This window comes from Triticum aestivum, chromosome 4D (genome assembly GCF_018294505.1).
Source record: "Triticum aestivum cultivar Chinese Spring chromosome 4D, IWGSC CS RefSeq v2.1, whole genome shotgun sequence".
NCBI lineage: Eukaryota > Viridiplantae > Streptophyta > Magnoliopsida > Poales > Poaceae > Triticum > Triticum aestivum.
Window position 1 is genome coordinate 459,237,219 of NC_057805.1, and position 25,208 is coordinate 459,262,426.

The 25,208-nt window shown below is 50.3% G+C and overlaps 4 protein-coding genes across 4 annotated transcripts; all 4 read left to right on the forward strand.

Annotated features, from left to right (window-relative positions):
* Positions 1 to 5,064: 5,064 nt before the first annotated feature.
* Positions 5,065 to 9,958, forward strand: LOC123098595 (nuclear pore complex protein NUP96). The gene is made up of 5 exons (XM_044520632.1): positions 5,065 to 7,850; positions 8,012 to 8,135; positions 8,723 to 8,871; positions 8,949 to 9,046; positions 9,391 to 9,958. Exons 1-5 carry the CDS (start codon positions 5,391 to 5,393, stop codon positions 9,584 to 9,586), a joined length of 3,027 nt encoding a protein of 1,008 aa, XP_044376567.1. The 5' UTR covers positions 5,065 to 5,390; the 3' UTR covers positions 9,587 to 9,958.
* Positions 9,959 to 10,764: 806 nt separating this feature from the next.
* Positions 10,765 to 11,358, forward strand: LOC123098596 (uncharacterized). The gene has a single exon (XM_044520633.1). The coding sequence runs from the start codon at positions 10,919 to 10,921 to the stop codon at positions 11,192 to 11,194; it is 276 nt and encodes a 91-aa protein (XP_044376568.1). The 5' UTR covers positions 10,765 to 10,918; the 3' UTR covers positions 11,195 to 11,358.
* A 5,342-nt stretch (positions 11,359 to 16,700) lies between these two features.
* Positions 16,701 to 17,177, forward strand: LOC123098597 (uncharacterized). Its single transcript, XM_044520634.1, has one exon. It carries the CDS (start codon positions 16,768 to 16,770, stop codon positions 17,011 to 17,013), a length of 246 nt encoding a protein of 81 aa, XP_044376569.1. The 5' UTR covers positions 16,701 to 16,767; the 3' UTR covers positions 17,014 to 17,177.
* A 1,703-nt stretch (positions 17,178 to 18,880) lies between these two features.
* On the forward strand, positions 18,881 to 19,478 carry LOC123098598 (uncharacterized). The gene has a single exon (XM_044520635.1). The coding sequence runs from the start codon at positions 19,096 to 19,098 to the stop codon at positions 19,342 to 19,344; it is 249 nt and encodes an 82-aa protein (XP_044376570.1). The 5' UTR covers positions 18,881 to 19,095; the 3' UTR covers positions 19,345 to 19,478.
* Positions 19,479 to 25,208: the final 5,730 nt, after the last annotated feature.

Genomic DNA, 25,208 nt, shown 5'->3' on the forward strand with positions numbered 1-25,208 from the left:
GGCTGCCAGGAGCCGGGTTATCTCTTCTCCTACAATCCTTCTCTTCTCTTCCGATAGTCGGCGGAGAGGTTGCTTGACTGGTTTTGCATCTGCTCGAACGTGTAGCTTGTGCTCGGCGAAATCCTTCGGAACACCCGGCATGTCCTTTGGGGACCATGCAAAGATGTCCCGATTCTCACGGAGGAAATCAACGAGCTCACCTTCCTATTTGTTGTCCAGGTTTGCACCAATGACAGCAAACCTCTCCGGGTTCTCCGGGTCCAGAGGTATCTTCTTCGTTTCCTTGGCCAGCTAGAAGGAACCTTGAGCATCATATTCCTTGGAGTCAGGGGACAGGCCCGGCTGCTTGCCGGCCATGGCCACGACTCGGTCCAACATCTTCTTCTCTTCCGCAATCACGAGGGACTCGGCCAGCCGGCTGCTGGCTGCAGCACACTCGGAGGATTTCTTGTAGTCTCCGGCTATGGTGATGATTCCCTTCGAACTCGGCATCTTCATCTTGAGGTAGGCATAGTGGGGCACAGCCATGAACTTGGCCAGGGCAGGTCAGCCAAGCAATGCGTGGTAAGGGCTCTCTAGATCCACCACTTCAAACCAGATCGCCTCTCGGCGGAAGTGACCCTTGTCTCCGAAGAGAACGTCTATCTTGATCTTGCCTATCGGGGAACAGGACAGGCCGGGTACGATGCCATGGAACACAGTCCGGCTTGGCATGAGATGCTTCGTCTTGACGTTCAGCTTCTCTATGGTGTCGCGGTACAGTATGTTGATGCTGCTTCCACCGTCAATCAGCACACGGGAGAAACGGGCAGCTTGTCTTTCAGTCGCGAGGGTGGCGTCCAACACCAATGCATACGAGCCGGGAGACGGCATCACCTCTGGGTGATCGGCCCGGCTCCAGCTGATAGGCTTCTCAGACCAATGCATAAACTCTGGGTTGCTAGAGGCCACCGCGTTGACTTCTTGGTGCTGTCGGCGCCGACTGCGCTTGTCTTCAATTTGGCTTGTGAAGACGACGTAGGCGGCGTGCTCATCTGGGAACTCATCTTGAATGGCTCCGATTGCTGGTCGAGCAGCCGACTGCTGAGGGGCTGGAGGCGGCGGGCCAGCAGGTGGAGGCGGCACCAGCCCTTCGCCCTTGGAGATCCGCGTGAGCCAATGGCACTTCCGGGTCGTGTGGTTGGATGGCTTCGCGCCGCTGTGGAACTTGCAGGGGGCATCAAGGGTTTGCTCGTAGGAGAAAGCCGGCTGCCAAGCCGTCCTGCCGCCCTTCTGCTTCTTGGGCATGGGCCGCCCTTCAGGTTGTTCGTCTTCGACTGTGGCTACTTGCCGACTGGTGGAAGGCGGCACAGGGGCCTTGCGCTTGCTGTCGTTCTGGTAAGGGCGTCGATTGGAGTCGCCAGCCGGCGTCTTGGGAGCCAGAGCGAGTACCTTTCCAGAGGCATCCACTCGAAGCTCGGTCTTCATTGAGGAGTCGGCCGTGGCGTACTTGTCTGCTATGATCAGCAGCTCGTCGAGGGTAGTCGGCTCATCGCAGAGGAGTCGGTGCTTGAGGAGGGTGCCCTCTCGGCACCCGGCGGTGAAGTACTCTATGGCTTGAACCTCGTGCACCCCTTCGCAGGAGTTGCGGAGCTCGGCCCAACGCGTGAGGTAGTCGCGAGTTGATTTGCTGGGCCCTTGGACGCACAAGGAGAGCTGGCGGGGCTTGGGAGGCCGCTTGTACGTGCTGGTGAAGTTGCGGATGAAGACTTCCATGAAGTCTAGCCAGCTGTTGACGCTGTAGGGCTTGAGGCTGTTCAACCAAGTGCGTGACGTGCCTTGAAGCATGAGCGGGACGTACTTCACGGCAACGCGCCTGTTGCCGTTCGCTATGCGGACTGCAGTGGAGTAGTCGATCAACCAGTCTTCCGGCTTCACGGAGCCGTTGTATTTTGGCGTGTCTCTTGGGAGCGAGAATCCTTTGGGGAAGGGTTCGTCGTGGATGCGGGGGCCAAAGCAAGGCGGGTCGATATCATCTTCTTCTTCTAGCGCCAGGGATCGCGCTAGGCGGTCGATCCGGTGGCGGGCGTCATTCTCGCCGACTCCTTCGCAGTGGCCCTGTCGGCCACCGAGAGTCGGATGCATGACAGGCGGCGGGGTGAGATATCTCTCCCCACGAGGCAGGGGAGGAGGCGGATCGCCTCGTCGTTCCACAGCTCGGGGGCGGCCTTCTGCGTCGCGCTCGATGGTGAGCCGAGTCCGACTCCGGCTAGCAGCCAGCTCCTTGTCTTTTCTCGCGCAGGCGCCGTCTGCAGTCGGCGTCCGGGATGTCGCGTCGTGCTCTCGGCATGGGGGAGGACTTTCAGCGCGGGCGCTGGCTTCATGCCGCTCTGCGGCCGCGTCGATCAGCTGCTGGATGCGTCTAGTCATGTAGGGAAGCTCGTCGGCCCCCAGCCCGTTCAGCTCGTCTACGGCCGCCTGAGCGGCACGCAGGTTCTCGAGTGGCGTGGCGTAGACTGGGCGGTCTGCTCCCAGCATGTTGGCGATGGCTGCACCGCGCTTCTTGACGAAGCCGGCTCGGCTCGGCCCGCTAGGAGGCGGCGCGGTCAACTTCGCGCTGGTGAGCCTCAGTGAGGCGTCTCATGGATGCTATCTTCTGGCCCTCTGCGATGAGGGCGAGGCGGCGTGCCTCCAGTGTCTCGGCGTCGGCGTCGGCCGGGATGGGGACGGACAAGTCGTGCAGCGCCGCTTGTAGGGCGTCGTGGGCGTTCTCGCCAGAGGCGGCGCCGTGGCTGATGACCAACACCTCAGTGACAGCGCTGCTGCCGCTGTTGGCTCGAGGAAGAGGGTCGTTGATGATCACCACGTTGGTGGGGAAGGCGTCAAGCGATGCCGTGTTGGAGTCGACGATCATCGGGTCGGTGGAGCCAACCGACTCCAAGTCCACAGCAAGCTCGCTGGAGACGTGAAGCTGGTCGAGGAGGCTGACGAGGTGGCTCTCGGGGCAGTCTGTGCCCGCGTCAGACGCAGGCTCGTCGGAGATGCGAGCCTCGCCAAGAAGATCGGCGAGGCAGCTCGCCGCGCAGGCGTCATCGACGCTTCGCAGCGCGTCGGGGCAAGCGCCATCGGGCGTGCCGGGCTGGCTACGCTCGCTGGGGAGGAAAATGGTTCCCGTCCAGAATAGGTCTCCGGACGACGGTGCACCTGGCCCCACGGTGGGCGCCAAATGTTGGGTGGTAGGTGCGACATATGCCAACGGATGGCTTATCATTGTGGGAGCCAGTAAGACGTCGCCGGTGCCTGGAAACGGGATAAGGCGAAGACATGCACGCCGGCGAATCTTACCCAGTTTCGGGGCTCTCCGTGGAGATAACACCCCTAGTCCTACTTTGCGGGGTCTCTGCATGATCACTATATCAACACAAGTGGCTACAAGTGGCTCCTTGAGCTGTTTGGTCAGAGGAAGAATAAGGGCAAGGCTAGCTCTTCTCTTCTCTCTACATGGTGTCTAAAAACCTCTCAGAGATCAACCCTTTGCATGCGTGTCCTGGGGGGTTTATATAGGCCTACCCCTCAGGGGTACAATGGTAATCCGGCTGGACGTGGGTCCAGGCCGTTAGTGTTTGTATTCGCCGCTTCTCCGCCGGCTGCTGGGGCCCGCCGACTGGTGGGTCCCGCCAGCGGCTGGTTACTGTAGCCTCACCCCTGCTGACGAGGGCTTCGTCGAGGTAAGGATGGCTACAGTGCCGCCGTCTGGCGAGCTCTCACTGTAGCCTTACCCCGTCTTGTCTTCTTAATGATGCACATACTTTGAGGGAGGGAGGTGGCCGGCTATTGGGAGCCGGCTACGCCCCCGGCCGACTAGGGGAGGCCTGGCCGCCTTCGAGCATCTCTCTGGCTGAAGGGGCCCGCCGCCCGCGGGCCGTACTGGCGCCTGTCGTGGGTGGCGTCATGGTCAACGTGGCAACAATGCCACGCCGGAAGGGGGATGGCCGACCCGTACGACGCACTGTGGCCACGCGTGCTCCGGGATTCGGGGTGGTAGGCTGTACTGTAGCCACGCCCCGTCTCATCACCGTTAGGTGGGTGCAGTCCTTGAGGGTGCAATCTCGGCCGCTTGCTGGGAGCCGGTCCTCTCGTGGCCGGCATCGTGGAGTCGGTCTTCTTGCGGCCGGCTTCTGGGAGTCGGTCTCCTTGGGGCCGGCTTCCTGGAGTCGGCCATCTTGTGGTTATCTTCGGGAAGGTTCTTGAGGTCGGGTCGCCTTCCGGTAGTCGGCCTATGAGACAGCCGGCCAGGGAAAGGCGGCCCTGTGTGTTGGATGCTTGAAGGCTCAATCGGCTTGATAATTTCTTGAAGTGTCAGGGGGAGCCGATTAGGCTACCCGTGGCCATTTACTCCGACACGCCACCATTATGAGATTAGAGCGTGAGAACTATTCGAGACGACACCACTATCATTGTTCAAATGATGTTACCAAAACACAAATAACCAAAAAGAACTCCCCCTAAACAAACAAGAGATGAGGATCCCCTCCCCTAGCCCCATAGCATCGAAGCCATAGTTGGACGCAGATATGAGCGGCTGTAGGATCTGGATAGATCATTAAAGGATCATATCTTTATGGCTTAAAAGTGTTTTGTGTGTTGTTTAGCTAAACTAACAGATTATATTTATTTTTGAAAATGGTTACATCATCCGCTAAACACAGACTCCACGAAAACCGAGGGGCTCATATTGGCTTCCGTAGGGCAGTACTCAAACGAAACTTTTGAAAACTACGGCATAAAACATACAAATCTTCATAAATAGACATATAGGTTTCATGTGTTGTTTAGGACAGAGGATTCTCTTTATCATAGAATGGAAATAAAGTTTTTTTAAATGGAAATTAAAGCTGTTTTAGCAGAAGAAGAAAATTACACTTTTTTTAGGCTAGAAAATTACACTGACAAGATTACACTAGGCCCTGATTAAATGGGCCCAGAAATGCGGATAGAGCCCTAATTTTTTTGAAGCCCAACTAGGCCTAGTTCTGGACCGCAATAGCCCAATCGACCAGTGTGATTCGGTACGGCCCACGGGTCTGACGGATGGACGCGCCCTAACTCGCAGATCGCACTTCGCAAGCCGCGCCGCCGCCGCTCCCCACGCTCGTCGGGCACACGCCGTTCAGGCCACTCCACTCCGCCCACCCGTCCGCCCTCCCCCACGCGGCGAATCCGTCGCCTCCCTCGCGGCGCGGTGGCCACGTCTCTGCGCTCCCCCTCCCCAGGGTTGCGCGCCGGCGGCGAGCCCCGCAATAGGGCAAAGCGCGACTGAATCGGCGGCCAGTCGGAGGCGCCGGGCGGGGGCGGCACCGCGGCAGGCTGCCAGCGAATAGGCCGGTTGCCGCTCCATTCGTCTTCGGCTGATGGCTGTCGACGCCATGTTCCCTGTCCTGCGCTTCTCCGACTACTTCACTCGGCCGTCGGTCGAGGAGCTGGTCGAGAGGGAGGCGGCTGACCCGGGCTACTGCAGCAGGGTTCCAGATTTCGTCGTCGGCAGGGTGAGGTATGGGCAGGTTAAGTTCTCTGGCAGCACCGATGTGAGGGGGCTGGACCTGAACGAAATCGTCAAGTTTGGCCGCCATTCTGTGGTGGTTTACCGGGACGAGGCTGGCAAGCCGGCCGTAGGGCATGGCCTCAATAAAGCTGCAGAGGTGACCCTGAAGCTGGATTTGAGTACACTTCCGAAACCCGGCCTCCTAGTTGAGTTGCTAAGGTGCCGCGCGAAGAAGCAAGGTGCTAGGTTTCTCTCGTTCAATCCTGTGAATGGTAGCTGGAAGTTCGAGGTTGATCACTTCAGTAGGTTTGGCCTTGTGGACGAGGAGGATGATGATGTTGCCATGGATGAGCCGGCTGTACGACAACCGATTGCTGAAGCAAGAGACCCACCTTCCAATGGGCATGAACTGGAGCTTTCGCATTCGTTGCCTGCTCATCTTGGGCTTGACCCTGCAAAGATGCAGGAAATGCGGATGGCATTGTTTCCCAATGATGAGGAAGAAGAAGACATGGTGGATGGCTTTCCATCTGATCACAGACACCTCAGCAGAGAAAGGATGAATGTGGATTCACCCAACACAAGTGGTAAAGGTCCGAGGATGAGGTCTCCGTCTCCTTTGCACGGTTCTTCTCAGAAATTTGGAAGGAGATATGGTGTGCTTGCAAGGAAAGAACCACATGCACTGCTGGAATACAATGTAAATTCTACAGAGCTTGGTGCATCTTCTCATGGTATTCTCATGTCTGGAAAAAACAAGGGATTTCCGGTGAGAATGACCAAGGTAGAAGGCTTCAAACTACCAGCTGAGCAAGCAACTCCTGTTGCTGGAAAAGTATATTCTAACTGCATAGTGGATGCTGCTTTATTTATGGGTAGATCATTTCGAGTTGGTTGGGGACCAAATGGCATCCTTCTCCATTCTGGTAGTCCTGTCAATACTCCTGGAACTGGCCTTTCTTCTGTTATTCACATAGAGAAAGTTGCAGGTGATAAAGTTGTGCGTGATGAGCAGAACAAAGTTAAAGAGGAGCTGGCAGAACTATGTTTCTCGGATCCAATGGACCTCCATAAGAGGCTTGACCGCGAAATTCTGGAAACTGAGTCTGACTTGTTTAAATTAAAGCTTCAGAAAGTTGTGGCAAGTCGTTTGGTTTTGCCAGATATTTGCAGATCATATATTGATATCATCGAAAGGCAGCTTGAAATCAGTGATTTATCCATGTCTTCACGTGTGCTGTTAATGCATCAAGTTACAGTTTGGGAGTTAATTAGGGTCCTGTTCTCAGAGAGAGAAGCTGGCAACCAGTTGGAATTTTGTGGTGATGAGGATCAGGAGGGCATGATTTTGGATAAGAAAGAAGGTTCTGTGAACATTGACCCTGAAGCACTTCCTTTGGTTAGGAGAGCAGACTTTAGCAATTGGTTACAGGACAGTGTTTGTCATCGGGTACAAGGAGAGGTGGGTTCTTTAAGTGATGCCAGATACTTGGAGCATATTGTTCTGCATTTGACTGGTCGACAATTGGACACAGCCACAGAAATTGCTGCTTCAAAGGGCGATGTCCGCTTGGCAGTCCTGCTAAGCCAGGCAGGTGGATCGATGTTAAATCGCTCGGATGTTGCTCAGCAGCTGGATCTGTGGAAAATAAATGGTCTGGACTTCGATTATATTGAGGAAGACAGGTTAAAGATATACGAGTTGCTTACTGGTAACATACAAGGCGCTTTACTTGATTCACCAATCGACTGGAAAAGGTACCTTGGTTTAATCATGTGGTATCAGTTGTCACCAGATACATCACTTGATATTATCATTCGGTGTTATCACCAACTACTTGGTGAGGGCAAAGTTCCAAATCCTGTTCCTGTATACATCGATGAAGGACCTCTCGAGGAAGCACTTCAGTGGTCCCCAGGTGACCGGTTTGACATATCTTTTTATTTAATGCTTCTTCATGCAAACCAAGATGAGAAGTTTGGGCTTCTAAAGACTATGTTCAGTGCATTCTCGTCATCGTATGATCCCATGGACTACCATATGATCTGGCATCAACGATCTATTCTCGAAGCTATTGGTGCTTTCAGTACAAATGATCTTCATGTACTGGATTTGAGTTTTGTCCATCAGTTACTGTGTCTTGGGAAGTGCCATTGGGCTATCTACGTCATTCTGCATATGCCACATCTGGATGATGCCCCTTACATCCACGAAAAGTTAATCAGGGAAATTTTGTCGCAGTATTGTGAGATATGGAGCAAAGATGGGGCTCAGAGGCAATATATTGCAGAACTTGGTATACCAGCAGAATGGATACATGAGGCTCTGGTTAGTAACAATATTATAACTTCCTGCTAATTATCTGACATGCAGTCAATGTGTTTTCTTTGATGAAAATTTGTATAACCATTGATTACAAATACTCATGAATGCCACTACGAGAAAAACACTAAACATGAGCCTGCTTAGCTGACAATACCTATATGCAGGCTCTTTATCAAGAATACTATGGAGATCGACAAGGTGCACTGGGGAATTATATTCAATGCGGCAATTGGAAGAAAGCTCATACCATTTTCATGACATCTGTTGCTCATTCTTTGTTTCTGTCATGTAAGTCTTCCCTACACTGCATGCACTAAACAATTAGTTGTAAATACCTGATTCAGTGTTTCACTTTCCTACCTACATAAATATGCAGTTAAACCCACCAAAAAATCCGATCAAAAATCTAGAAGACAGAACTATTCATCCACATTTTCTTACGAAAAGTCCCTTCGTTTATTTTGAATATAATACTACTTACTTTTTTCCAATCTTTTTTAAGAAATTTATTTCTGTTTTTTATTTAATCCAGTTTCAATTATTCTCCTCGATAGATTCTATCTTAAAACATATACATTGCTAACAAACACAATAAAACTTCCCGTTTCTTTCTATTGAGATGAAAAAGGAGAAAAAAATTGGATTTCTACTCACAGGCAGCAACATTCAGTACAATTTGGAACCGTTAACTAGAATTCTCTTGGCTACTCCTCCAGAACCTAATGAAATGAAGATTCTTGTGAATTTCAGTGCTATTTTCCTAGTTACTCTTTTGTTCTTATGCATGACTGAGGATATCTTATCAGTTTTGTTCTGTTTCTGTTAATAAACAATGCATGAGTTTGTAATTGCTTGTCTCTTGGCATATGGTTCAGCCAAACATCAAGAAATCTTTGACATTACAAGTGCTTTGGAGAATCACAAATCTGAAATTGCTGACTGGGACGTTGGTGCTGCAATATACATAGACTATTTCAACATAAAAAACTGCATGCAAGAAGAAAGTACTATGGACGATGATTCAGTAAGTATTCCGTATTTTTACCATTCAAATATTTCCTGAATATTTCCGAGTTGACACAACTTTACTTTATCTTCCAGGATCCACTTGAGAGTAAAAATGAATTGTGCAAGAGTTTCTTCGATCGATTAAATGACTCGCTGGGTATCTGGGGAAGCAAATTACCCATTGAGGCAAGGTAAGATAGTATCTGTTGATGGAATAGATCCATAACCTGCAACTAACCATATATTGATGTTTACATGAAACTGTTAGGCTTCCATGCCATGTTTTAACTTAAGTAACCCTGCTTCCAAGAACACAATTTTGATTTGCAGTGTTCACAAGTTACCATATAATTAGATTTTTTTTTTTTTGCAAGGAGCTATTAATTTGCACCTGAATTATATAATCCATTCCAAAGCTAAGCTTCTTGGTCATTCCTTACACGACTTGGCTGATTCTTTAAGTCCGCCAAGATATTTGTTATTTCTTTTAGAAAAAATGTTCAGGCCCGTTCTCATTCTTATGTAACTGCGGCAGGGCATGCTTCTCGAAGATGGCAGAGGAGCTCTGTGAGCTTCTAATGAGTTGCCCCGGCAAGGGCTCGGCGCCGGATCTCTTCATGAGCTGCTTTCAGACGATGCTCAACGCCCCTGTCCCCAGTGACGACAGGGCGTCCTACCTGCAGGAGGCGGTCTCTGTTTTCACCGACATACTCTGCGGGGACTCATTCTAGGTGACTGATGGCGTAGTTCCTATGGATGATCCATAACGTAGTTTCCGCGTGCTCAAGTCAGTCACGGAATCTGGGTTGGGCAAGAGCTCTGAATCTGCATGCCGCACATATGGAACAAGTCACAAAAAAATTGCGTGTCCGATGCACAGCAGAACCTGCTATGGTCGGTGCAAAGAAGTGCTCATCGTTGTAAACTCCTGAAGTAGTCCGACGATATTTTTTCTGCACGCGTGCCACTTTTCTTGTAATCTGTGTGTGCCGCACCCATTCAGGCATCGTCTTTTTTGTTATTATTACGAAGAACAGCCTCTCATGTAGGGTTGGAAGGTGTATGTCAGTGTGGATTGAAAGATCGAAGAGTTGTTGTAGATCTATCCCCGGGTAAATCGTTGGCTGATCTTTGTAGCGTTGCGCACATGATGTTATCATGTTGCAGAAACCGCGCTTTTTTCGCAGAACCACGTGAAGCTGCTGTGGTTTGTGCAAGGGGTGCCTCGTAACACCGGGGGCGGTGGGCGACATGAATGGATGAATCAATCAACACGGCTCACATGCGGGCTTTTCTTTCTTGTTTTTGTTCGCTCGCTAGGCCCGATCCAGTTTCTGTATCGTGTTATTTCTCATCGGTCCCTCCTCTCCTACTGAAATCATTGGAGGAAATGGTTTATCCTCACGGCAGGGAGACAGCAACGCGCTCCCTTCCCACTCACAAGGCACCGTACACCCTCTGCCTTTTCTAACAAGTACGGCTGACTCGAGAATTCGTCGTTAGTCGTTAGTCGTCTAATCTAAAACAAAGGAAATTCGTCGTCGGTGCTTGCCGTCGTGTACTCCAAGTCTCCAACAACTGGAAGATAAACAAGTTCTCTATGCGTGACTGTGCAGGAGCCTGGAAGATACATATCTGCAACGCCAATAGCCCAGTGCCTTATCATCACGCTGCGACGTCAGGTTCCCGTCGCCAACGCACCCACTGATCCACCCAGCACCAGCACCGGCCAACGGGATTTTAAAAAGGCGACTGACCACCGAAACAGCCGCGGTGCGGCAGCAGGTGGCGCCCGTCTCCGGCGTGGCGGAAACATACATACAAACAAACAGGCGAACGGCACCCGGTAATAAACAAAACCGGCGAGCGATCGCGCCACGAACCCACCGCGCAGAGGCTTATCCGAACCGAGCACACCGTGTACCCAGACCCATCCCAGCATCCTATAAAATGCGCCTCCCATCCGAGATCCATCCATCCACAACATCCAGAGCAAAGAGCATCCAGATTCCAGACTCCAGAGCAACAGTTTCAGGCTGAGTTGAGTGTTTTTTAGGTTGCCAATGGCGGACATCGCGATGCTGGTGGCGGAGGAGCACGAGAAGAGGATGAAGCGAGGGGCGCCACGCGCCGTCGCCGGCGCCGACGAGGAGGCGTCCGGGGGGAGGGTGAACTTCGGGGCCGTCACCAAGGTGTGGGGCTCCTGGGCCGAGTCCGCCGCCGCCGCCGCGTCCGGGGTCAAGGTGCACGTCGCGGTGCTCGTCAGGTCCGACCTGGTGGCGGCCGAGCCCAGGAGCCCGGTCGCCCGGGCAGCCTTCGACGGCTTCTTCTCTGCTTGATGAGTGTGAATTAGAGTAATTCGGAGGAGTTTACCGTGTGGAGTACCTCTCCCCCTTAAGCCAGTGTCATGTAACTCCGATTTGTATGTACATAACCGTGTGCTTTACTGGTTTGCAACAAGGAAGAAGTGTACTTTTTGTACTGCTCTTCACTTGGACGGCAACTATGCGAGATTTTGACATTTGGTCTTTGAATTTGGGCGCTGCTGCTAGGTAGGCGCCGGCCGACCGGCCGAAAGCCCAAACCGATGACCTGCGGAGCCGTCCAGTGTCCAGTCGCAGTCCCATGTACGGTCACGATTGGTACTGACTCAGTTGTTTATGTAGCGCCACTATGGAGCGAGAAAAAAAAACACACACACACATACCGCCCCTGTGCGTTCCCTTTGCATGGATTGCACGTGGAAATTGCTAACCGTCGGTATGCAGTATGCTCCCCATTGACGGCCATGTCAGCCTCAGCCCGTCTCAGCAGCACCACTCCAAGGTCGCAACACCACCTCCCCCGGCTGGCAGCGGAGCGCCCCGCCGCCGACGGGGTTTGTGGTCGTTCTCCTCCGAAAGACAAAATCAAATCTATGCTGACTGGCGGTGGTGCAGGGTTTGGGGTTCTCGGATTCCAGAGAGGTGGCCCAGGACGGCGAGGCCACACGGTTGGCTCTACGGCGAGAAATGTGGCGGCGGCGGTGGTGTTTCTCTTTGGCTGTGTGGGCGACCAGCGAGGTGGTGGGGATCCTAGCGGTGGCGGTGCTTCGGCAATTGTATCTCCCATATCGTGGTGTGGAGGCTTGTTTTGGTGGTGGTGGACCTGGGACCGTGGTATCTCGGGTGGCATGCGTGAGACCCCAGGCGGAAGCTCCGTGGTTCAGCGCAGACGACGATGATGCATGTGGGTGTTGCGTCCCTCTCGGGGCGTTGTTGTGGCCCCCCTCTCCGTGTCAGAGCTCCGGGTGAAAACCCTTGATTGTCCTGCGGTCATGGCAGTGACGGCGTGGAGCTCAGGTACCTTTCGGTGCGTCCCTTTGGTATCGGCGGGCGAGCTTGGATCCTATCTCGAGGCAACTTCAGCTCTGGTTTGGGGCGGTCTCGGCGGCTTACTATCCGTTACACATGACATCGTTGACATCACTCTCAGTCCTCGTTGTCTGCAAGCAGGGTCATCGCTCCGCTGGACCGAGAGGGCAGGGGTCTTCTTCGACGCAACTTGGTGTGAGTGGTACATTGACGTCTGGTGGGTTCTCTTGGATGTGCGGTCTTTCTTCCAGTTAGTACCCTCAAGTGTTTCTTGATAGGGTGTAGCCACTCTCGTCAGTGGCGGAGGCAGAAAAATTCTACCAAGGGAGCAAGTGCTCTTAAAGCTGATTGGGGAGGGTCAAACCACTGAAAAAATGATTTTTATCAGCAATCAACACTAAATTTGCACTGTTTATTAGTAAATATGCAGCAAATCCATGATGTAAGGGGGGCTAGGTGTTGGGGAACGCAGTATTTCAAAAAATTCCTACAATCACGCAAGATCTCTTTAGGAGATGCATAGCAACGAGCGGGGAGAGTGTGTCCATGTACCCTCGTAGACCGAAAGCGGAAGCGTTTTATCAACGCGGTTGATGTAGTCGTACGTCTTCACGATCCGACCGATCCTAGCACCGAACGTACAACACCTCCGTGTTCAGCACACATTCAGCTCGATGACGTCCCTCGTACTCTTGATCTAGTTGAGGCCGAGGGAGAGTTCCGTCAGCACGACGACGTGGCGACGGTGATTATGAAGTTACCAGCACAGGACTTCGCCTAAGCACTACGACGATATGACTGAGGTGTGTAACTGTGGAGGGGGGCACCGCACACGGCTAAGAGATTGTCTGTTGTGCCTTTGGGATGTCCCCTGCCCACGTATATAAAGGAGGGAGGAGGAGGAGGCCGGCCCTAGAGGGGGCGCACCAAGTGTGGGGAGTCCTAGTAGGACTCCCAAGTCCTAGTAGGATTCCCTTTTCCTTTTCGGAGTAGGAGAGAAGAAAGAGGGAAAGAGAGAGGGAGTAGGAAAGGGCAAGGGGGGGGGGGCGCCACCCCCTTTCCCCTAGTCCAATTCGGACCCATGGGGGGGAGGGCGCCTCCTTCCCTTTGGCCTGCCTCCTCTATCCCCGTATGGCCCAATAAGGCCCAATACTTCTCCCGGCGAATTCCCGTAACTCTCCGGTACTCCGAAAAATATCCGAATCACTCGGAACCTTTCCGATGTCCGAATATAGCCTCCCAATATATCGATCTTTACCTCTCGGCCATTTCGAGACTCCACGTCATGTCCCCGATTTCATCCGGGACTCCGAACAAACTTCGGTCATCAATTCACATAACTCATAATACAAATCGTCATCGAACGTTAAGCGTACGGACCCTACGGGTTCGAGAACTATGTAGACATGACCGAGACACTTCTCTGGTCAATAACCAATAGCGAAACCTGGATGCTCATATTGGCTCCTACATATTCTACGAAGATCTTTATCGGTCAAACCGCATAACAACATACGTTGTTCCCTTTGTCATCGGTATGTTACTTGCCCGAGATTCGATCGTCGGTATCTCAATACCTAGTTCAATCTCATTACCGACAAGTCTCTTTACTCGTTCCGTAATGCATCATCCCACAACTAACTCATTAGTCACATTGCTTGCAAGGCTTATAGTGATGTGCATTACCGAGAGGGCCTAGAGATACCTCTCCGAAACACGGAGTGACAAATCCTAATCTTGATCCATGCCAACCCAACAAACACCTTTGGAGACACCTGTAGAGCATCTTTATAATCCCAATTATGTTGTGACGTTTGATAGCACACTAAGTGTTCCTCCGGTATTCAGGAGTTGCATAATCTCATAGTCATAGGAACATGTATAAGTCATGAAGAAAGCAATAGCAATAAACTAAACGATCATAGTGTTAAGCTAACGGATGGGTCTTGTCCATCACATCATTCTCTAATGATGTGATCCCGTTCATCAAATGACAACACATGTCCATGGCTAGGAAACTTAACCATCTTTGATTAACAAGCTAGTCAAGTAGAGGCATACTAGGGACACTGATGTTTTGTCTATGTATTCACACATGTACTAAATTTCCGGTTAATACAATTCTAGCTTGAATAATAAACATTTCTCATGAAATAAGGAAATAAATAATAACTTTATTATTGCCTCTAGGGCATATTTCCTTCACTAGGGCCATGTTAGTCCCTTGTCTCCATCGTTGACTTTTGTAATCTTGTTTTATCTTTAATCTGCTTTGTAAGAGGACTCCTCTTCATCTTGTATCGGTCTGGCCGTGTTGTGTTTGTATAAAGCGGGGTGAAAGCCCTTTTTGGGTTAAGACTTAAAGAGCCTCTTTTCATGGTTTTAATCGACAGTGTGTGTTGGCACACGTTTCTGGATTTTCATCTGAGAGAATTTTTACACTTGGAACTTACTTTCCTAAGTTTCTACATAAAAGTTGGTGCTTTTACAGATTAAAAGTAGCCTGTACTTACAGATACTCCTTTGGCCTCGTTTGATAGAGGGAGATTTCCAGCCCCAAAGGGGATGAGGATTTCAGAGGATTAGGTGAATCCCTCTCTTTCATCCAATCCCCTCAAATCCTCTCTTGAATCCTTAATCCCCCTCCACCCATAATATTTGAGAGGATTTGGTAGTCCCGTTTTCTCCCATCTCGCGTCGAAGGAACTGCTGTGAGTGGCAGCGGCGTCTCCGTTCCGCAAGGGGCTCTGCGGGGTTGTTGATCCGCATGGATAGGGAGGGGTTGACGAGGATTGGAGGGGTTTGGCCCGTTTAATCCCTTGCGAACCAAATGGGTTGTTGGGGTTTTCTGGGGATTCTGGGCCCTGCGGGGATATTCCCCTCTAAACCTCCTCCAACAAACGAGGCCTTAGAGCATCTACAGGCGGACTTGGCAAATCTGGCCCCTCAAACGCCCACGGACATGCTCGGACACGTCCGCGGGCACTGACCGGGCACTCCTCAAAAAATGCATTCCATATCCGGACACCTCAATTACTATATCTCAAATTCATACAAACTCATGCAACTATGTTGACGCACACGCATCGTCCGGCTACTCCATCACACTACACTAAACATGCCATTGTACTACCAAAATTTGACATGTTTGGCTATGGTGGAGTTCATCCACGGCTGCCCTTGCCCTTCCCGGCGCCCTTGCCGTCCTTCTCGCGGAAGTACCGGTCGAAGGCGCAGTACTGATCGAGCCGGATCTGCTCGTCGCCGGAGCTGTCCTCGCCGTCGCTGTCCTCGCCGTCGCTGTCCTCCTCCTCCTTCGGTGGCAGTCCGGCCATGGCACGGACCGCCCAATTCTGCTCTCGGGCGAGGGCGCGCGTGTTCCTCCGCTGTCGTTTCTTCACAATGTGGGCGCGAATGGCTTCCTCCTCTGCGGCCGCCCGCGCCGCCGCATCAGCCGCCTCCGCCGCCGCCATTTCTACCGCGATACGGGCCTCAGCGGCCCTTATCCTCTCCTTCCCATGGCGGGTCGCCCGTTCCCGGTGGGACTCATACTCTGCCCGACCGATGATGGGGAAGGACATGTGTTCCGGCCGGGACCACGAGGATCCAGCACCAGAGGACCCGAGCGTCGGGTGAGCTGACGCTATGGCGACGCGGCGGACGGATCCGTTCGTCGGTCGGGCGCTGTCCTCCCGGGAGCGGAGTGCAATGCAGACTACCATTGCCTCCTCCAACCCACACGGGATGACACCCCAATCGACGGATCCGGACTGGTCGGAGTCCAATCCGCTGCCTGCCATGACGGAGAAGGTCGGAAACCGCCGGAGGTGAGTTCGGGTGACGGAGGGGAGTAGAGTGGAGTGGAGTGAAGTGGCTAGGGTTGCTCCGGCAAGAGGATGATGACGAATATAAGTGGGGTCCGGTGGGCCAGCATGGACCGGATCCGACGTGGCGGGCGTGCCCGGGCGCCTCATATCCGCCCAATATTTGGGTTGGATATGGGGGGTGCTGGTTAGCCCGGGCGTTTGAGACCCGTTTGAGGCGTCCGTCTGAATCGAAAAAACGTCAACGGTTAGTGACCGGGTAGCCCGTCCGAGCGTATGAGACGGGTTTGAGAGGTATAGATGCTCCTATGGCTTATCGTAAGGCAGGAGACATCGACGTTTCTCTTTGATTATCTCTTGTTGCCACGTCAGGTTCTCAAGTTGCTTCCACATGGCAGACGTGATAAGCGACCAAATTATGCTAAAGAGAAAAGTTCTCAAGTTGCTGCAAAGCATCCACCCACCGGCCAACAGGATTTGAAAAAGGGAACTCACCACCGAAACAGCTGCAGCAGCGCCCGGAGTCGTCAAACAAAACAAGCAAACGGCACCCAGTAATAAACAAAACCGGCGATCGATCGCGGCACAAACCCACGACGGAGAGGCTTATCCGAACCAAAGCAATCAACATGCAGCGAGAGACATCCTATATAATACGCACCCGATGGCCGAAGATCCATCCATCCCCATTTCACAGCATCCATTCCAGACAGAGTGTTTTTCGATCGGTTGCCAATGGCGGACATAGCGATGCTGGTGGCCGACGAGGCGTTCGAGAAGAGGCTGCAGCGAGGGGCGCCCTTCGCCGGCGCCGGCGAGGAGGCGTCCAAGGGACGGGAGAACTTCGGGGCCGTGACCAAGGTGTGGGGCTCCTGGGCGTCGGGGGTCAAGGTGAGCGTCGCGCTCCTCGTCAAGGCCGACGTGGCCGAGCCCAGGAGCCCGGTCGCCCGGGCAGCCTTCGACGGCTTCTTCTCTGCTTGATGAGTGTGAATTAGAGTAATTCGGAGGAGTTTACCGTGTGGAGTACCTCTCCCCCTTAAGCCAGTGTCATGTAACTCCGATTTGTATGTACATAACCGTGTGCTTTACTGGTTTGCAACAAAGAAGAAGTACACTTTTTGTACCGCTCTTCACTTGGACGGCAACTATGCGTTTTGACATTTTGTCTTCGAAATTGGGCTCTGCTGCTATGTAGGGGCCGGCCGACCGCCCGAAAACCTAAACTGATGACCTCCGGCCCCGTCCAGTCGCAGTCCCATGTACGGTCACGATTCGTACGACTCAGTTATTTAATTGCTAGCTGTCGGTATGCTCCTCCATTGACGACCATTCGCTGCCGTTCTCCTTCGAAAGACAAAATCAAATCTATGCTGACTAGCGGTGGTGCATAGTTTGAGGTTCTCGGATGCCGGAGCGGTGGCCTTGAAAGGCGAGGCCACACGGTTGGCTGTACGACGAGAGACGTGGCAGCAGTGGTGGCGTTTCTCCTTTGCTGTGTGGGCAACGACGAGCGATGTGGCACGGATCCTGGCGGTGGCGGTGCGTCGGCAATGACATCTTCCATATCATGGGGTGGAGGCTTGTTTTGGTGGCGGTGGACCCGGGACCATGGTATCCCGGGTGGCCCGCGTGAGACTCCAGGCGAAAGCTCTGTGGTTCAGCGCCGACGGCGATGATGCATGTGTGTGTCGTGTCCCTCTTGGGGGCTTTGTTGTGCCCCGCCTCTCCGTGTCACAGCTTTGGGTGAAAACCCTTGACCGTCCTTCAGTCGCGGCAGCGATGGCATGGAACTCATTTACCCTTCGGTCACGTCCCTTTGGCATCGGCTGGCGAGATTGGATCCTATCTCGGGGCTACTTTACCTCTGGTTTGGGGTAGTCTTGACGGCTTCCTATCCTTTGCACGCGACGTTGTTGACATCACTCTCGGTCCTCGTTGTCTGTAAGCAAGATCGGCACTCTGCCGAAGAGAGAGGGCAGGGGGTTTTCTTCGGCGACAACTTGGTGTGCGTGGTACATTGATGTCTGGTGGTTTCTCTTGGAGGTGCGGTCTTTCTTCCAGTTAGTACTATCAGGTGCTTCTTGATAGGGTGTGGCCACTCTTGTCAATGGCGGAGCCAGAAAAATTCTACCAAAGACAATGCTCTTAAAACTAAATGGGGAGGGTCAAACCACTAAAAACAATGATTTTTACCAGCAAGTCATCACTAATTTTGCTCTATTCGTTAGCAATTATGCAGCAAATCCATGATGTTAGGGGGCTAGGGCCCTCTTAGTCCCTGTCTCCGCCATTGACTCTTGTAATCTTGTTTATCTTTAATCTGCTTTGTAAGAGGACTTCTCACCTTATATCGGTTCGGCCGTGTTGCTTCATATATAAAGCCGGGTGAAAGTCTTTTTTGGGTTAAAATTCAAGAGCCTCTTTTTATGGTTTTGATCGACACAGTTTGTGTTGGCACACGTTTCTAGATTTTCATCTGAGAGAATTTTTACACCTGGAACTTACTTTTCTCAATTTCTACATAAAAGTAGGTGCTTCTACAGATTAAAAGTAGCCTGTAATTACAGATACTCCGTATGGCTTATCGTCAAGGTAGAAGAGACAGCAACGTTTCTCTGTGATTATCCCTTGTTGCCACGTCAGGTTCTCAAGTTGCTACCACATGGCAGACGTGATAACTGATAAGCTGACTCAGCTTTGCTAAAGAAAAAGGTTCTCAAGTTGCTGCAAAGCATCCACCAGCCGGCACCGGCCAACGGGATTTGAAAAAGGGGACTCATCACCACCGAAACAGCTGCAGCGGCGCCCGGAGTCGTCAAACAAAACAAGCAAACGGCACCCAGTAATATACAAAACCGGCGACCGATCACCCACAACGGAGAGGCTTATCCGAACAAGCAAAGCAATGAAACGCGCAGCGAGAGCCATCCTGTTGCTATAAAATATGCACCCCACGGCCAAAGATCGATCCATCCAGCCACACTTCACGGCATCCATTCCAGAGCAACAGCAGGTTCAGTTTCAGTTTCCATCTGATTCGAGTGGTTTTTCGATCGGTTGCCGATGGCGGACATAGCGATGCTGGTGGCCGACGAGGCGTTCGAGAAGAGGCTGCAGCGAGGGGCGCCCTTCGCCGGCGCCGGCGAGGAGGCGTCCAAAGGACGGGAGAACTTCGGGGCCGTGACCAAGGTGTGGGGCTCCTGGGCGTCGGGGGCCAAGGTGCGCGTCGCGCTGCTCGTCAAGGCCGACCTGGTGGCCGAGCCCAAGACCCCGGTCGCCATGGCAGCCTTCGACGGCTTCTTCTCTGCTTAATTAGCCATCTTTTTCTTTCTGAAATGGAGTTAATTTGGAGGAGGTTTACCTGCATCTCCACTCCTCCCCTGAGTCAATTTCAGTATTGACTTGTCACTTGTACATAACCATGATGGAGTTTACTGATTCGCAAATATTTGTACTGCACTTATTTCTGAATTGGGGCACTTTTACTGTTCAATTTACCTTCGAAATTTAGTCCGAATAAACAAGCAACAAGACGGTCGACACCGCGATTGCTCAGCAGCTGATATTTGTTATCAAACGAGCAAGTGAGCTGTATGTACTCTACTTCATTAGAGAAGAGAACGCAACAAGTCATATGGTACAGGGTAACAGGCCGATCTAAGCAGGGGCGGAGCCAGGATGAAACACGAGAGGGGGCAATGAGGTACAAAATTTCTTTTTCTTGAGAAATGTGTATACAAACTAATGGCTAGATCCTTTAAGAAACTAACCACACAAAGCATACATATGTGATAGAAAAGCAAAAAATCGTATGAGCACACACGTAAATATGAAAAAAGAAAATCATTGCCAAAATAAAAGTAAACTAACCACTTTAGGCACAATAAGTTGAGGAATATGAATATGTCGTTCCTTTTTGTTGGTACGTCCGTGAATTCTAGCCTTCAAGCTGTAGGAAAAAGAAAAGTGTTTAAATGTAAAGAGAGAATGTAAACGTTGACTGCTAAAAATATAAGCTTGAGCACATTACCCCTTCCATTTAGATGATTGATATTAAAATATGTAAGTATCCTCCTTTTAGGTGGATCCCGAGTAAGCTTGTTCAGATAGATCGACTATTTCAAGCATACTACCAGTTGCGGATTTTGTAAAAGAAATTGTCCATTAGCTTTCTAAATAAATTGAAGTACATGAAGGCAGAATATTACTATAGTCCAGAGATTTATTCTACTCCCATGTGCTCAAACTTATTCATATGAAATTATTACATAAGCAAGATTAAATCAACCTAATTACCACGGAATCAGAATAGACTGAAAATATGAAAATTAGAAGCTAAAAATGAGAACTGAACCTAGGGCTTACCTTGATTGAAAGATTGATGAGTAGCGCACGTATTTTTTCTCCTTGGGACGGCAACCCGGCCGGCCAGCCGGGGTGCATGGTGCAGATCAAGGCTGATTGTCGGAGGGGAGGCCTGTACGTAGCTTAGAGTTGCAGGCCTTGACAGCTTCGGCTCGTCACGGCGGTCGCATGAGCAGCAGATTAGTCAGTCAGGAGCCAGGCGGCAGCGCATAGGTTTCCAGCGATTTGGCAAGCAACTGCCCGTATGCATCTGCCTGCTCGTATAATCTCTACATGGGCTGCAACTCACACATGAGTAGATGGGCTTTATATGACAAAAAAATTAAGGAGTGGGGGCAAATAGCATGGGCTGAGCGGGGGCAACGATATTACCCTCGGCCTGGTATACGTGGGCAAAAAAATCGAGTGGGGGCATTCGCCCCCAAAACCTTGTACGTAGATTCGCCCCTGGATCTAAGGCCGGCCGAAACAACTGCAAACTGAAAGAGAAGGAACCGGAAGCTAAACGGCGACCAAAACCAAGGCCATATCCAACCCAAACTGACAAAGGACAACCCTGCCTAAAGGTAGATAGCATGCAGGCCAGCTCCATTGCAAGCAATCAGATTTGAGCTTCTCAATCGTGGATTTTAAGGGAGATCGCTCTCTTTTCAATTCTCTTGGCATAAGCTTTCGTCTCGCTTTATAGATAACCCTTGTGCTATGCACATAAAAAAGGAAAAAGGGAGAGCATCCCATGATCCGTCCAAGCCGAAGCCGAAGGGAATCATTTGGGGAAGAGAAGAAGTGGAGGTAGCCACGAGAGTTATTTACCGAAAACCATCACACTTGGGCTAGGGTAACAGCTTGATACCAGATTTAAGCCAGGTCACAAAGAACCGCCAGTTCTGAGCCTAGTGCGTAGCGCGGAGCACTTATGCTAGAATTTGGTCGCGAAAACAGCAAAAACGACAGGTGGGCCCCGCCTGTCGGGCTGACGTGGCAAAGACTAATCCAAGTAAATGTTTGACCCGCTAAGGTGGACGGGGACCCATCAGTCAGCCGCTCATCCTCTTATACTCCTTTTATCTTCTTCTTCCTCCTCTGTTACTCTGCCATGCGGCGGCTGATTCGGAGCAGAGGCAAGCATGCGGCCGTGTTGGCGGGAGATGGCCTTCGAGAGGAAAGGGAGGAGGCGCGGAAGGGCCCGCCGGCGGCGGCCGCGCCGGCAGTAAGATGCTAGGGTGTCCAGTAGCGTTGATGGCGGCGAGCTGCGCGGTGGCGAAGCTCGGACTTGCATGAGCGCTGAGTTACAGCTTGCAAGCGAGCGAGCTAAGCAGCTAGATGGCATCGCTGGAGCTCCATGGTCTCAGTACAGTACTCAGGCACAATCAATTCATGCTCAAACAACGACGGCGGAGAGGCGCGACGGCCAGAGCTCTCCGGCATGGCGGAGGAATTAGTTACAGAACGAATTCGAAAACGGGAGAAAGGGGTAAAAGGAGAGGAGCTCATGGCGATTCAGATGAGCAGGCCGGCGAGGTCAGGGATGCTCTGAAGATGTTGAATTCGACGGCGACGGCTGGCGGCTCCGAGGTTGAAGACACGATCGATTCGGTCGTTCTGCGGCTTCTTCGTTCGTATTTGTCGTCAAGGATGACCAGAGTGAGGAGGCAAAGCTCTAGGACACCGTGTCTCGCGAAACTATGGTGGTGGCCACGCTAGTGCGGAGAGGCGTCGACGGCCAGCTCTCGGATGACAGCGGGAAGGGGGCTGGAGGATGGGAGCGAGCTCCACACGAAGGGAAAGGGAGAGGAGGATCTGGACGTCGAGCTAGGCTACGAGCAAGGGCTTGGCTGCCATGGCCATGAACCTCCCAGTTCGCATGGGCTCGACCACTCACAAGCTGCTGGACGCAATGCTTCATAGAAATAGAGATAGGATGAAGATGACCATGTAGTCAATGACAGGCGGGGCCCGTATCTCATCTGCCACCTTAACTGGTCAAAGTTTTTTTTGTGCTTGGCCTTTGCCACGTCAGCTCGCCAGATGGGACCCACTTGTCGGTTTTGCTATTTCCGCGATCAAATTTCAGCATCAGTGCTCCGCGTTACGCATTAGGCGCAGTTTCGGTGATTCTTTCTGACCTGGCTCAAATCTGGTACCAAGCTATTACACTAGCCTCAAGTGTGGTGGTTTTGGGTAAATAACTCTAGCCACGGTCGAGAAAAAGGAAAACCTTATGTTGGGACGATCATAGGATGCTCTAAGAAAATAGTGTGATTTTACGGTATGTATGTTTCACAGTATGAACCTCGATATGAATTCTTGTGGTAAAGTTATTCCATCTTCTGGAATTGCGCAATGGACATAGGTATTATTTTCTAGTTCAACCAAAAGATGGAAGTTTACCTTGCCATATTCAAAATTTCTTATACTAGGTGTACTCGTTGGGATATATAATTAAATGCATCAAGGTTATCTCTACTCCTATAAAAACCTGAGTTGGTTATGATGGTGTGCCTGCCATCTTTCACTAATAGTCATCACATCTAGATCTGACGCATACAAAGCAAACTGCTACAATTTTGCAAAAAGATGCTCGCACGTGTTTCCATATTTACAAACAACTCCTTGTCTCTCACAATCAGCCTTATCTTCTCCCCACCACATCCAGAAGGCCATGGAACAATCTGGTGTGATGGGCCAGGGATGGCACCCGCAGGGTTTGGGTACGGGTGGAGCCACCCCATACCCTTACCCGTCATCCCAAACCTTACCCATCACCCGTACCCATACCCGTTGACGGGTACAATTTTTTCCCATACCCGTCACCCATCAGGATAAATGGGTACCCGCGGATAAAATTACCCAGATTTGCAACACATCAATTTGAGCATTACATAGTCATAAACAACAACTTATAATAATAATTTACAAACAACAACACATCATGACAGCAACACATACTCGTTCGTGGGCTAGCTATTGTGGTGCGGCGGCCTAGCATGAATGCATGATGAAGTCCTTTTAGGGCTATGGGATTTATGTACATATAACATGTTTAATATGTGGATAAATAATATATAAGGCCTATTTCTCAGAGTATATGCCGGTACATGGGTACATGGGTATGGGTTATACTAAACCATACCCATACCCACTATACCCGATGGGTATGCATTTTTCCTATTTATGTATCCATGGGTATTTTTTTGACCCATACCCTTGCCCTAATAGGGTTTTTACCCGCAGGGTACGCGGGTAATGGGTACCCATTGCCCTTGCGGTCGCCGTCCACCCCCAATCTTGATGTTCCGTGTAATGCACAAGCATCTTACTAGTTATATATCAAACTCCCAAGTTAAGGCAACCCTTGTTTGAATTCTCTAAGTCTCTGATGATCCCAAGTCAAGGAAAGTTGGAAAAAAATTATATGATTCAATGTGTACTTTTGAGTTTTCTTTAGTATTGTAATTTGGCATGACAGTTTATTTTCGGTAAAATATGATGAGCAAAAAATTACAATCCCTATACATGTGCATCGACTCTACATTGCAACAAATTGATGGCACAATTGATTATTTGACAATTATCGCCAAAGGACTTGTAGATGATATGAATTCTATGAATATGAAATCATCATTTCCGGAAAAGCGATATGTTACTTGGAAGAAAAAATGATGATGCAAATAATAAAGAAAAGATTCTAGCAGTGGAGAATATTCTCTAAGTTTAGTTTTTTATGATGGAAATGACAAGTACTTCACTAAAGAAAATTGAGGAACATAAAATTTTCAAAAGCATATTTGTGGTATTCGTTGATCGACAAACTTGATGTCACTGGATGATGTTGAGCTATGTAAGTGATGCACTAAATTTGCTAAAACCTATTCTCATAATGGTTTATTCAATGTCAATTTCGATTTTTTTTCTGAATTAAGAATATTGCAAATAACCTTACTAGAGGAGCCAATGTGCACTATTAGATGTCTGGATTTATATTTTTTTAATAACCTTATTAGAAATATAGTTTTTTTAACGCAACTACATTGCTTATCGAATTAAACTTATACCAATGATTGTAGTTTCAGTTGAAAACAGTTTCCCAAAATTGAAATTATGAAAACATTATTTAAGACAATCAGCGTCACAAGAAAAAAAAGATACGCACACTCGTGCGTATTCGAGAAAAAAAAATTAGCGCCACAAGAAAGATTGAAACATTCTAGCTACAGTATGCATTGATAAAGATGTATCAGACTAGATTAACTTGATCTAAACGCTCTTATATTTACTTACAGAGGGAGTACTTTGTATCAAAAAAATGTTAGAATAATTTGCTTCAAGTGACCAGTGCACTTGTTTGTTTTGAATCAAAGGGCCTCGCTTTGTTATCTTGCACCAGGGCCCGCCTAGTCATATCAAGACCAGGTCTGAATGTACCTGGGCCATGCCCCGATAGACCCCTCAACTCTATTCGATTTCAAGGATCATTTTGCCATCAGATTGAGAGAAATGGAAACACTATATTCATTTCAACTAGCATTATTATAAATCAAGCAAAGCATAGCAACCAACACGTATCGAGACCAACCATATAGCACCCAATCCAGAGCAAAGCACACATAGCAACAAACTAAGCTGTGAGGGCAAAGCTAGAGAACCGATGAGTTATTAAAGTGCTTGGGACTTAGGAGTCGATTTTTTTTAAATTTTTTTTTTACCTTCCATGGCTTCTTCACTGCTTAATTAGTTCAATCTTTTGCTTACAAAAAGCAACTGTTATCTTCTACTAATGCTGAAATGAAATTAATCCCCAGAGTCAAAGT

Coding starts and splice junctions, on each gene's coding strand:
- LOC123098596 (XM_044520633.1), top strand. CDS start 10,919: ATGGCGGACATCGCGATGCTGGTGGCGGAGGAGCACGAGAAGAGGATG.
- LOC123098597 (XM_044520634.1), top strand. CDS start 16,768: ATGGCGGACATAGCGATGCTGGTGGCCGACGAGGCGTTCGAGAAGAGG.
- LOC123098598 (XM_044520635.1), top strand. CDS start 19,096: ATGGCGGACATAGCGATGCTGGTGGCCGACGAGGCGTTCGAGAAGAGG.
- LOC123098595 (XM_044520632.1), top strand. CDS start 5,391: ATGGCTGTCGACGCCATGTTCCCTGTCCTGCGCTTCTCCGACTACTTC. Junction 7,851..8,011: donor AATGGATACATGAGGCTCTG/GTTAGTAACAAT, acceptor ACCTATATGCAG/GCTCTTTATCAAGAATACTA. Junction 8,136..8,722: donor TCATTCTTTGTTTCTGTCAT/GTAAGTCTTCCC, acceptor CATATGGTTCAG/CCAAACATCAAGAAATCTTT.